The sequence below is a fragment of the Solanum stenotomum genome, chromosome 7 (genome assembly GCF_019186545.1).
Source record: "Solanum stenotomum isolate F172 chromosome 7, ASM1918654v1, whole genome shotgun sequence".
Taxonomy (NCBI): Eukaryota; Viridiplantae; Streptophyta; class Magnoliopsida; order Solanales; family Solanaceae; genus Solanum; species Solanum stenotomum.
The window spans coordinates 60,551,815-60,566,088 of NC_064288.1; the positions used below are offsets into that span (position 1 = coordinate 60,551,815).

General features: G+C 34.9%; 2 protein-coding genes across 2 annotated transcripts; one reads left to right on the forward strand and one right to left on the reverse strand.

Annotated features, from left to right (window-relative positions):
* On the reverse strand, window positions 1-6,841 carry LOC125870390 (E3 ubiquitin-protein ligase PRT1). The gene is made up of 7 exons (XM_049550815.1): window positions 6,725-6,841; window positions 6,572-6,600; window positions 6,316-6,495; window positions 4,370-4,702; window positions 4,089-4,283; window positions 2,427-2,539; window positions 1-653 (listed from the first exon to the last, which is right to left on the reverse strand). The coding sequence occupies exons 1-7, from the start codon at window positions 6,799-6,801 to the stop codon at window positions 276-278; spliced, it is 1,305 nt and encodes a 434-aa protein (XP_049406772.1). The 5' UTR covers window positions 6,802-6,841; the 3' UTR covers window positions 1-275.
* A 4,487-nt stretch (window positions 6,842-11,328) lies between these two features.
* On the forward strand, window positions 11,329-12,637 carry LOC125870400 (glycine-rich cell wall structural protein-like). The gene has a single exon (XM_049550829.1). The coding sequence runs from the start codon at window positions 11,394-11,396 to the stop codon at window positions 12,351-12,353; it is 960 nt and encodes a 319-aa protein (XP_049406786.1). The 5' UTR covers window positions 11,329-11,393; the 3' UTR covers window positions 12,354-12,637.
* The last annotated feature ends 1,637 nt before the right edge of the window (window positions 12,638-14,274 follow it).

The window sequence follows — 14,274 nt, forward strand, 5'->3', positions numbered from 1 at the left end:
AATCATTCATCAGAATCAGATCTCCTCTTTCAAAAAGATTGCATGAAGCATAACTCTCTTTTCGATTATTATACGAATACAATGTACAAAAGGTCCAACCGCATAGCAACTTTGATACTCAATATAAAGCTGTACAGTATAGAGCAAATCCCACTAGGGGTAGAACTGGAAAAGCGATTCACATATGGGTTGTTAGGGCCTTCATTTCTAATTCACAGAGTCTGATCGAGATATTGACCACAAAGAGTAACCACAACTGTCAAAGTAACGTTTACCTAATCTCTGTCTGCAGATTCTCTCCCTCCATCATCGTCTCCAGTACCACTTGAGGATATGTTCCCCACTTGACCGTCTCGAGGTGAGTTGGTCTCTGAGGAATCTTCTTCCAGGGGCCGCAGCTCAAGGGACCTTGGCTCTCCGTATTCAAGTTGGAAATCGGAGTCGTCCCCTTCTAATCGTTCAGGTTGAAGCCTCAGTACAACATTTCTCACTTGAAGTGCCTGTATTAACTCAAATTGATGTTCTGGAGTGTGTTGCTGATTAAATCTGCCCGGGAGCTTTGAGGAGCTTTTATAACATCCTTCACAAAGGTCAAAGCCTATTTTCTCCGTGCAGTCTTTGCATTTGTATCGTTCCCCAACAATAGGGCACATCTGCAGATTTCAAAGTCAGTTATATCTAGTTTGCAAAAAGGAACTTCACTTGCTATTAGACTCCCTTCATAGAAATACTGTAAAACTTCTAGGCTTCTAAAGCCAATTTCTAAAAAGGGACACACCAGGGGACTACCCTTGTAATTCTTATAGTACTGTGTGTGGTTTTCAAACGGCAACTTCCAACTCAAACCATATAATTGAAACTTCAGTTTTCTACTGTTGAAGAAACTAAAACCAAGGTGCTTTAATGTAGGCTAGTCATCATTTAAATATTGCTGCACTTACACAAATCTTCTTGAATAATTAGAAAGTTCACATCTTTAACTAGATAACTTCTTGGTTTTTAGTTATTTCTTATCATTAATTTAGACAAGTTCAGATTTCAATCTAAGAAGAATTGATTTCCTGCCACTACAGCATATGTTCTGACACACCATCTTCATAAAAAAGGATACACAAAATAGCATGTTATGTAGTGCAAGAAACTTCATATTCTCATTTTATTTTTGACACACTTCACATTCCTATCTTTTAGATCCTGTCAAAGAATACCCACAACCAAGTCATTTGTTTTGATTGAATGAAAAAATGATGAGCGAAAAAAGATTAAAAGTGGGGAATATGAAGACTTCTTTTTCGTTGGACAATTGAACTGGGCAACAAACTTTCCCAGATATATACATTTTTTTTTGTTTATTCAACAACAGAAGGCAACAGTGGCTGAAGATGGTCTGAACAAGAATGGAATTCAACTTTTAGAAGACTCCTAAATGATTGGGGAATGGGGATGTTATTGTATGGCTAGGAAAGAATCAAGGAACTTTAACGGGGAGAGAGGCTTACAAGATTTTGAGAAAAGTTAATAATCAAGTGGGCTGTTGGCCATGGAAAATGATGATGAAAAGTGAAGATCCCATTGAAAGTTGCTTGCTTCTCTTGGCTTGTGGCCAAAGAAGCAGTGTTGAGACAGCAAAAGTTCAGAGGGATTTAACTTATGCTCTGGATGTTATTTATGTGGGGAAGAGGCAGAGACAGCCAACCATCTCTTTTTACGCTGCAAATGGACAGATCAGAACTGGAAATATTCATTAACTTGAGGGGAATCAGGTGGGTGATGCAAAGAAACCCAAGGGAGGTACTAGACAGTTGGGGCAGAGAAGGGTCTTTGTCCAAACAAAAGGAGAGATGGAGGGTTGTATGGAGAGAGAAATCAGAGGTGTTTTGAGGATAAGCTGTGCAACATTCAGAAGCTGAAGATGAATTGCTTAGCTCTTTACTATTTTGTGTAAACAGAAATGTTTAGTACAAACTGAAGGTATCTTTGATGTCCTAGACAATATTTAAGAAGAAACAAAGCAAGCTGTTTAGTAATTGTCTGACTTGGGGGACTATACAGTTGGTATAGTATACTTGTTAATATACAGAATGTTACCATTATCAAAAAAATAATAATCTTCTAACGCAGTTTAAATGCTGAAAGTAATCATTACTACTGTAGAAAATTGATGCCTCTTGTGAAACAACCATTCAGTAACTACAAGAAACAACGTGCTCTATATATTGGCCTCTCAATTTTATAGCATTTGAAACAAGTTCAAGATAGCACCAGAGAAAACAATTAACTTTAAGGTTTAAGCTGCAAAATCAACTAAATAGTCTGAAACAATCTAGCAGCCTCTTGTAGGCCCTATGGACTTGTTCCTGTAAAGAGATAGAAGTACACAGAAGTAGGACAACTGGGAGACAAATGAGAAGAGCAATCAATCTTACCCCACAATAATCACAACCGACTCCAAAATGAACCTGTGGTCCTCCACCCGTTAACCATGCTGAAAGATCAAATCCAGGTACTGATTTGCAGCCAGCAGCTTCGTGCCGATTTCCTGTCATACCAGATAGGATCTTGTGATAGAAGGCCAATGAAAGCTGAATCAAGGCAATATGACGAACAGTTCTAATTCCCAAGGATACTGCCAAATGCTTCATTTCACTGCTTTTGCATCCGATGCTTCTTAAATTGGTTTACAAAATAAGTGTGCTCTAACATATCTCCCCCCACCCCACCCCTCACAAGAAAAGATGAGTATTTATTTAACTATTAACCATTGAGAGCAGGAGGTTCTAGAACTGGTGGTGCATGTACCTAGTACAACCAACAAGAGAAGGATTTCTCTCCACCAGACTCCATCACAGAATTCCTTTGCTACACTAATAACAATAAATCTTTGACTAGGTGAGTCACCATTATAACATAAAGCGCAGCCTGGTGCACAAAGCATCATGCGTTAGCAGGGTCTGGGGAAGGGCCACAACCCGAGGGGTGTGCACTCAATATTCTTAAAATCTTCTTTCAAACTTCCGCCTTTATCTGCTCTGACCCCTTACTCTTGCTTTCCCATATTTCAAACATACAACAGAAAATGCCGAATGCATTGGACATGCTCTCAAGTTAAATGATTGTTAATGACAATAATCCAAGGGAAACTTGGTGTTTATATAGTTTGTAATTCCTACATTCTGATCTCTTTAGTTGGCTGGAATGTATTTACTACAAGAAAGGAACAATTAAGGGAACAACTAAAAGCTCGTTAATAATGAAATTGAAGCTTAATGGACGAAAATTCCCAAGTGTACATCTCTATTTTAAAATGAAAAATGATCAGAGGAGAATACCTTATCAGATACACTCAAATCTTAAACTAGTTGGTATAGGCAATATGAATCTTCTATATTTTCTGCTCTATTCAGACCTATTTCATTCCAATATTGCTAAACAATTTGCCTTAAAAGATTTAGGGGCTCTCTAAAATTACAGGCTTTCCAATTCTCACACTTAAGCGTACCAACAACAACTAAGTTTTACTTCATAAAAAGAAAAAAAAGCCTAAGTTAATCCAAATTAGTTGAATACAGTCTATGGATTCTTACAACAACAACAACAACTTATCGAGTGATCCTCAAAGAGAGGTCAGGGGAGGGTAGTGTGTACGTAGCCTTACCCCTACCTTGAGAAGGTAGAGAGGTTGTTTTGATAGACCCTCGGCTCAACTCTCAAGTAAAACATATCAAAAATCCAATGCAAAAAGAAGATAACAAATTGACACCACTTAGTCCAGTATAGTGAATTAGCATTAGTTACTTAAAGAAGTCAAATGCCTCAAGGTGGCCATCCTGAAAGATCTGGAATGAAGTGAATCAAATCCACACTCGTACATAATGCCGAGTTACAAAAATGCACAAGAGATTGTAGCCTCTAAATTTTCAATATCATTGAAACTTGAGATGGATTGTATGTGGATTATGTATTTACATAAAAGATGAGCATAAAATTGTGCATGTGTCAAATCAATATCATATTACGATATTTACGATAAAATGGTGTAGAGACACTATTGGTATGGTTTATATACGGAGAAGGAAGTATCAACATACGTTTTGATGGAATCTGACAATCAGATCTTTCCACTGATGCTCTTTTCCTTTCGGCATACAACTCGGGAAATTGCTCCTCCAGGTAGTGCTCAAGAATCAAACAAATGTTGGGGTATCCATTTGGATGCTCCAGTTGGCAAACTGGACATCTACAGAGCTTGTCGCTAGGATTGATCACACAATTTTCACAATAAACTAACAAAAGGAAAAGCAGCATAATAAGAGAAGGAGAATGGAAACTTAAAGCCATCAACATAATAGTTGGAGGAAGTTGAACTGACCATGGCCACAATTAAGAACTACAGGTTTGCATAACAATAGCTCGCAGATGCCACAAAGCAAATCTGTCATAAGCACCTGCTTTTCACTTGCACTGGTATGTTCATCTGCAAAGTTAAGATTCTTTGATATTGCGTCCTTATTAATTTCGGAACTCGATGTTGCAGGAACAACTGCATCTATGTAGGAATGATCTCCTTCTCCCGCTGAACCACATTTCTGCAACGAGACAGAATGAGGTGAAGCAGTGTCCGGAACAAGATCTGTCTTGCAACGGGATTTTAATAAATCATCATCAAACTCAGGTGAGCAAGATCCTACTTCTTTCTCCTCCTCTGCAATAAGGAAAAAGAAAGACATCAGTAAACTTAGAGTTATAATCTTAAACACTTCTAGGGATAAGAAAAGATCACCAGATAATCATACTACCTCCAAAAGCACAATTCCTAGTACAATAGTCAAGCATCAAGCTCTCAAGGTTGAGAGTGGACGTCTACTCATTGACTTTTTAGGGAAAAAACTAGTATGCACAGAATTTACATAAGAAATACAGAAAAAGTGTCTGACCCTGCACTAGTAACTTTGACATATCAAATGGGAGAGAGGGAACTTTGCCAAATGTAGAAAAGTTGAAAAATCTATATTAGATTGTTTTCATCCTCAGAAGTGGCCAACAATGAATCAATTATGGACTTGATAGTAAATACAGGTATGTTGCTTCTACAACAACAACAACAACCCAGTATAATCACATCCCACAAGTGAGGTTTGGGGAGGGTAGTGCGTACGCAGACCTTACCAATACTTTGTAATGGTAGGGAGGTTGCTTTCGATAAACCATCTGCTCAAATAGAGATGAAAAAGAAGCAGTAATCACAGACAGTAACAACATCAAATGTACTAAGATAAATGAAGTGAAGGAAACAATCAGATAATACTAAAGATCTAAGGATAAGCAACTTAAAAAATAATACTAATACTCCTAATACGGAAAAGAAATTCGCTCGGCAACCTACTAACTCTCTAACCTAATACATGACATTCACATCCTCCTATCAAAGACTATGTTCTCAGTAAGCTAAAGTTGCGTCAAGTTCTGCCTAATAACCTCCCCCAATACTTCTTTAGAGTTTAGTCTACCTCTGCCTCTCCTCAAGCACCTCTCACACCTCCTCATTAAGATATTCTATGTGTCTCCTCTACACATGCCTGAACCATTTCAGTCTTTCTTCCCGCATCTTATCCACCACGGCAGCCACTCCCACCTTGTTCTCAATATCTTCATTCCTAATTTTGTCTCTCCTAATATGTTCGCTCATCCTTTTCAACATATTCATTTCTTCTACTTCTATCTTTTGGATGGGCATTCTTGACTGACCAACTCTTTACCCCATACAACATAATCGGTCTAACCACCACACTATAGAACTTACTTTTCAATCTTGGTAGCACATTCTTATCACACAAAATACTGGAACCGAGCCTCCATTTCATCCATCCCACTCCAATACGACGTGTGTCATCATCATCAATATCTCCATTTCCTTGGATTACTACCCCAAGTACTTAAAATTTCCTCTCTTAGGGGCTACTACCATGTACAATGTCAACAATTATATCAAATGAACCCAAATTCTGATTCTACCCCCTCATATAAACAAAGCTCAAAACTTTCTAAAATCCAAAAACAAAAAATGTATTAATTTTACGAGTTCAACAAAAGCGAATATGATTAACTCATAACCATTGGGAAATTCATTAAACAAACAAGAAGACAATTCACTATGATTAATTTTTCTTTAATATTTCGCGCATTGCACAGGTTAAATACTAGTGTAAATAAAGCTCAAGACTTTCAAATATCATAAAACAGTAAATGTATTGATCTTACGAGTTCAACAAAAACCAAAAATGATAAACTCATAATTGGGATTCAGCAGAGACTCACCTGCTACTTGTTTTACCCTTCTTGCACTGGCTAAAGGGTACAACTTTAGAAGCAAAGAGTGCATCAATCTACAAAGACTAGGAAAATGATGATATGGGTGTCGACAAATGGGACAATTTGATTCCCTCCAAGTATTCATAGCTTTGAATATACACCAGAAACAAGCAATGTGGCCACACCCTACAACCAAGAAAATCAATCAATCTCACAGAAACCATTAAAATCAAAGTAACAAATAAATTCATCATACACTTACCTAGCACAACTGGTTTATACAAAAGTTCCCTACAAACAAACAAACCAAAAAATCAATACACAAAATAAATCAATTAACATATATAGAAGACAATTCAAGAAATCATTTCAAAGTGAATTTTTTTCAAAAAAAATCAATTCGTGATTGGATTACAGGCAAACACAGCACTGAAATTCATCTGGTATTTCCTCAATTTGAATTTCTTCACGATCTTCATGGCCATTTTCCATCTTGAAGGATCAAGATTTATCGAATATGTTCGTCAGAGCTATCTGGAATGTGAAATGAGAGGGGTTTTGATATACAGAGGATGAAATGGGCTTTTGGCCCAAAAATAAGTTGGGCTTTTGGCCCATGAGAAATGGACCTTGGGAGATAATGGGCTTTTGCTTCTTTGACTTTAGTGATGGTTTGATAATATCCAAGGATTAAGTTTGAGATAAAATTTATGCGACTAACTTTATCTCAGGATAAGTTTATAATTGTCAACCAAATGTGCAGTATAAATTTTGTTCGGACTTAATCTTGGCATATTCCATTTTATCCCATTTAACTTGAAATTATTTTATTCCATCAGTCCAGGGATTATAATTTTATAATCGTTTAATCTGCATACCAAATGACCCCTTAGAGTAACTCGTAGAGAGTATAAATCCCAAATAACCATTTTTTTAGTTTCTATAATAGAAAAATAACAAATTTTACGAAGTTTCTAATTTCACGGATGAAACTTACCTAGTATTATCATGGATATCACTTGTAAATTTGTGAAATTCCATAATAATAACTATTTTTCATTAACAATGTCATGATTATTATCATAGAGCTAATTTTACATGATTAATACTATAAGAATAGGTTGGTTGGGCAATTTAGAATAAAACAAGAAGGTTTTGACATACAAGGTTATATTGGCTTTTGTCGAAGATCTTTCGAAACAATCTCTCTACCTCCACGAAGTAATGATAGGTCTGCATATACTCTATCCTCTTTAGACCCCACTTGTAAGATTTCACTTGTATATTGTTGTTTGTTCGTTATATTGGCCTATGAGAGTGGTCCATAAAATGAAATGGGCTTTTGTTTCTTTAATTTGACGAGTGTATACCATAATATTTGGAGCAAAAGTTGGGTAAACCAAGAATAAAGATCGGTTTGGCTTAATTATATTACGAAAATGGGTCTTAAATCTAACATAATCTCAAAATTAACTCATTACTAAAATGGTATGCTAATACCATCTTACCACACTCTATGAGTTTGTTGTTCCCCACAAGTCAAAAAATAAAACTTTAGAAAAAGAGAGCGATCGATAATACATAAGTTCTCCCTAATCCATCTAGTTTTTATGATTAGAAATAACTTTCTATCTTAATTAACAAAAGAAAAATAAATATCTGATGACTTAATCGAAGTGCATTAAAAAAATACCTAAGTAAGATTAATATAACCAGCACATTACCTAAACCTATGATACACTAGATTTGCATCTATTTATTCATTATTTCTTCTTGTTTATGTCACCATCCACCACATTACTTAATTACATTACAATTTGTAATCGAGTTAACAGAAAGTGCACAATTTGTGGTAAAAACTAATTCATAATTGATATAGAATAGTTTAACGAGATTATAGTGACACATTAACGATTTATTTTGATAATTGGGAAAATCATTATCCTAGGCCTCTTAATATCTAAAGAAAATTAATTCATTTACTTAATAACTTTATTATTCTTGTTATTTATTCTTTGTTAGTCTAATATAAATCCAAAATATATATTATACCTCAGAAAATTGATTTAAATTGATATTTTTGGTAATACCAAAGGTTACTCATGATCATTTATCCTTTTAGAATGAGTTTTGAGCGTGATAACAACTTATTACAACAAATAAAATTGCAACCAGTGGCATAGCCACATATAGTCCAGGTGGTCAATTAGACACCTTTCGTCAAAAATTTATATTATGTATAATATTTTTCATATATATATATATATTAAATCTTGGACACCCTCGACAAAATTTCTAGCTATGTCCCTGATCTCAACAATTACACTATTAAAGTGTAATTTTAATATAATGACTCAACATTTTAAAAAGTACATGAGTATAACATAACCAACATTCTTTTTTTAGATCTAATATGTACGTAAAATTCATTGAAGAGCTTTTCAAAATTATATATACTTTATTCTTTTTGCCATATTGTTGCAATATAATTAATATCTTCTATTAATAAAACATTTAAAAACCTACGAAATGAGTAATTTAATATTTTGTCCACCCTCAGAGATAGATTTGGCTATTTAATTATCTTCCTGTTATAATACTTAGAATTAAATATCATCTCAGCTCAATAAATTTAAACTGCACAAATAGTTAATTACTAGTAACACTTCATTAAATAGACTGATGCATGCCGATCCAACATTTGATTGTTACTTAAATTTTATTTTTGCGAAAATTAAAAAGCAAGCGTGTTAAGAGTGAAATTTTGGGAAATATAATGTTGAAATTATATGTAGATACAACAATTAAATTTTAAACTATTTTCATCAATCTAAATCTTTTGATAGAGTTACTTGATACGTATATTGTGGAAGATATCAAAACACTAGATGAATTAATTAAGATACATATAAAAATATGCGAAAACTATTTCATATCTAACGAGCAGTCAGAAATTTCGAGAAGTGTGTTTATGCTAGTAATTGAAATTTCATATAGATTTCACATGTACACTGGATGAATTATTTTCATCTATCTAAAATCTTGGTGATAAAGTTACCCGATATACATCTATAGCAAGTATCTGGTAGACTAGTCAAGATACACACGTAAATTGACCCAAATATACTACAAAATGCAACGTAACAATTACTTATGGAGTCATTTGGTATGTGAGATAAGGATAATAGACGTTTTAGGATAAAATTTGAGATTAGTTTTATCCCATATTCTATTTGATATATTAGCTAATCACAAAATTGAACTAAAATAGTGAGATTATAATATCCCATATAAAAGGTATGATAAAATACATTTATAGAAAATCACAAGCTTACATATTTCATCCCGTGTATCAAACGATTCCTAAATATATTCTTTCATCAATCTAACCCTTGATGACATAGTTACTCAATTCATATGGACTACTTACATATATACAGACACAATATATAACCATATGATAAATTTGTCGAGACGTACACAAATAGATAAAAACAATATTATCGCATATCAAACGTACATGAATAATTCATTTCATCAATCTAAACCTTGATGACAGAATTACTCAATCCATGTGGTAGTACGCACTTATATAAAGAGACATTAACCACATGACAGATTAGTCGAAACACACACAAACCGATAACAACAATATTAGTATTAGTACTATCTACATAAAAAGACGTGATAGGAACAAAAGTCATGGTTCATAAAGGCCATGAATACTTTTAGACCAAAGATTTTTTCAAACAAATAGCTATCTACATCTGTACTCAGAAAGAGAAAGCATAAACTGTTGGCAGGAAGTTGATTAAATTTCACCATTAATGGCATACAGAGCCCAACCCACAAGATAACATCACAATACATAAAAGAAAAAGTCTTCTACTTTTGATTTAATATAATAATTAGTACACAAGTCAACTAATTATTTAAAAAGACGCGGATTCATCAGTTATCACTCTCTAAAAACTATTTAGTAAATGATCATCTTTTTTATTTTTAGGATATTAGTAGACGATTTGATGTTTCGTTAATCGTTAGTCCCAATTAGAGCTATATTTTGCATAGTTTTTGAAATATTACATAAAGGTGGCTGAAAAAAAGGATATTTGCGTAAATTAACCTAATATTTTTAGTAAGATTTTAAGTTTTTGCACGTATGATATTTGAGTTTAACTTATTATACATTACACAGTATAAGAAATTATAAATAATCATGCATTCAGGAAAAAGTATTCTCTTCATCCCAAATTTGTTGACATATTTTGCTTTTCGAAAGTTAATTTAATTAATTTTATTTGGATTAATTCAACTTAATATTTTATAATTAAAAATTTAGATATCAAAAAATTATACGAAAAAACTATAAATTGCAACTTTCCTCATGTCAATTTGCTAAAAAAAGTTGTATTTTACAATGTATATCAAGGTTCACATCAAGGGCGGCTTCGGTGAAAAATTAAACTCCCTCTGATCTATGTTCAGTGAATTGTTGAGTTTTTTTTATATATATAGTTCAAAATAAGTGAAATATTCAAAATTCAAGAAAATTATCAGGATTTCTATATTTATCCTTTATTTAATAAGGTTCTTAACTACGTCACATTTTCTACGAGAATAGTTTTAAAAAAAATAAAAATAGTACTAAATAGTAACACTTTATTCATGTACCATAAAATATTTTTCATAAAAGATGATCAATCATACCAATAATTCACTTAATATGAATCAGAGGATTGGAGTACTATCTATATAAATGAAAGAGATACCGTAAAAGTCAAATTTCCCAGAACCAAATTAAAAGGCAGTAATGAAGTAAATGCTTGTGTTTGTGTGCGGGGGAGAGGGGCAGTTGCAAGAATTAAATCTTCTGCCCAATTAGAGAGCACAAGCATTTACTTCATTAGAAGGTGACAGTTGAGTTCACTTCTAAGTTGTAATTATTAAGTGGACCTACCATGTGATTTTCTTGCACTATATAATAGGATCATATTGTAAACATTCTTGCATGCCTTGGATATTATTAGTAGTACTTCTCTTTTGTTATATAGGGTTTAAGAGTTGGAGTCATATATATAATTATGGGTTGTTTATTATCTGGTCGTAGTGTTGGGGTATTAATTCTCTTGTTTGTGTTTGTTGTGGAAAGTTATGTGGTGTTTGGTGATGATGTTACGAGGGGAGTTGAAGATGATGAAAAGTTTCTATTTAAGCATCGTCGTTTTGGTGATCGTTTTGGTGGGTTTAAACATGGTGGAGGTCTTGGTGTTGGTGGAGGAGCTGGTGGTGGTCTAGGTGGAGGTGCGGGTGGTGGAGGTGGTCTTGGAGGAGGAGCTGGTGGTGGCTTAGGAGGTGGTGCAGGTGGTGGTCTTGGAGGTGGTGGTGGTCTAGGCGGAGGAGGTGGTCTTGGTGGAGGTGCTGGTGGTGGCTTAGGAGGTGGTGCAGGTGGTGGTCTTGGTGGAGGAGCTGGTGGTGGCTTAGGAGGTGGTGCAGGTGGTGGTCTTGGTGGAGGAGCTGGTGGTGGCTTAGGAGGTGGTGCAGGTGGTGGTCTTGGAGGTGGTGGTGGTCTAGGAGGAGGTGTTGGAGGTGGAGCTGGTGGTGGCATTGGAGGAGGTGCTGGTGGTGGAGCTGGTGGTGGTATTGGAGGAGGTGCTGGTGGTGGAGCTGGTGGAGGCATTGGAGGAGGAGCCGGAGGAGGAGGTGCTGGTGGTGGAGCTGGTGGAGGCATTGGAGGAGGAGCCGGAGGAGGTGGTGGAATTGGAGGAGGTGCTGGTGGTGGCATTGGAGGAGGAGCCGGAGGAGGTGGTGGAATTGGTGGTGGAGCAGGTGGCGGTGGTTTTGGTGCAGGTGGAGGTGTTGGAGGTGGTGGTGGTGGTGGTGGAGGAGGAGGAGGTGGTGGTGGAGGTGCAGGAGGAGGTTTTGGAGCAGGTGGAGGATTTGGTGCTGGTGCTGGTGCTGGTATTGGAGGTGGAGTTGGTGGTGGCGGTGGCGGTGGCGGTGGCTTTGGTGGCGGCGGCGGCATTGGTGGTGGTCTTCATTGATCAACAAAGTTTCACTCTTCTTGCATGCAATAATAAGCAAGGGGTAGTAATGTTCTCCTATTTACTCTTAGAAGTGCCCTAGGTGCTCTTATATCAAGTGGTTAATCACCTTTATTAGTTGTTATTCTTTGAAAAAACTTGTTGAAATTTGGTATTCCTAGTAACTAAACAAGTTCATATCTATCATACATATATTCTTCTTTTGTTGTTGTTGAGTTAAAAGCAAAAGCTTTTGCCCATCTTGTCATCATTAATAAATATAGTTCTATTCTCAAGTTTGTACTTATCTCAATTATTGGTCTTTATCAATCTCCCCTTAATAATATAAATATATGATAACTCCGTGTTCATCAATACTTGAGTAGACTAGTTAGAAAATGTAATTTTTCATAACATACTAGTACTTCGACAAACAAATAAATTGACCTGATGAGATAAAAATAATAATTAGACTATCAATATATATAAGTCAAATCCAATTTAGTAAGTATATATACTAGTGTTGTTCGAATATTAGTGATGCATATATGCATGATAAATTGGTAACATGCTCAGGAACAGAAAATGATGACTAATTCAGTATTCCTAGAAGAAGTTTATTATACATACCATCATCATTAATTATTCATGATTATAATAAGTGATAAATGTGTGTATCAAAAATACATGTTTTGCACGCATTTAGTTTTTTAGTTTTTTTTAATCCACCTTCAGGTCGGCAGAGGGTTAGGCATGATCCCTACCTCGTATATTAATAATCAATAACAAAACACATGTTATGAAATGCCTATCCTCTTCAAAAGTTTCAAGATTGGACATGTCCAATCTTTTACAAAAATTGACTTCTAGTTGAGCCATAGTTTTCTCAAAATGTAAATGCATCAAGTATGCTAAAGGATTATAAATAGAGTTCTCCCTCCTATCGATTTCCTGAAAGTAGAAACAGAGGACTAAATAACAATCAAAACACATCAACATATCTAATTTCAGACATCTTTTTACTCCCATGGGTTAGCGTCCTTGATAGGCACTCTAGAACCCACCAATGCTCATGAAAATCTGAATCGATCGGTCCTCCATTCACCAATTGAAGGTATAGATAACAAGACAATCTTCACAATCTTCTCCCTTTTGTCCCTATATATGTTGGAATAACGTAAGGCGGTTCACTTGAGTTGCTCAACCGCCTCTTAGTCTGATGCTCATGACGTGTTATGGAACTTCCAACATGTCGGGGAGGGGGACCAAGTAGGACATAACTAGCAGCATATAGGAGCCGACTTGGCATCAGCGGCTTCTTGCCGCACTTGAGTAATCCAATGTGTGGTTCCGCACGTTCATTTTCAATATTAACCGTGAAACACCATGAGTAGCAGAATGTTAAGGTCCAAAATTCGAAGTGAAATTTTTGAATAGTTTAACGAAATTATAGTAACACATCAACAATTTATTTTAATAATTGAGAAAATCATTATCCTAGGCCTCTTAATATCTAAAGAAAATTATTTCATTTACTAAATAACTTTATTATTCTTATTATTTATTCTTTGTTAGTCTATATAATAATCCAAAATATATATATTATACCTTAGAAAATTGATTTAAAATGATTTTTTTGGTGATACGAAAGTTTACTCATGATCATTTATCCTTTTAGAATGAGTTTTGAGCGTGATAACACCTTATTACAGCAAATAAATTGCAACCAGTGGCATAATAACATATAGTCTTCATCACAAAATTATATTATGTATATAAAAAATTGTATAAAATATATCAGTCAAAAATTATTTCACGCATATAATATTATAATTTTGGATATCTTTTATAAAATTTCTGATTGCGTCACTGATTCAGCATGTTAAAAAGCAAAAAGTACATGAGTATAACATAACCAACATTTTTTTTTAGACCTAATATG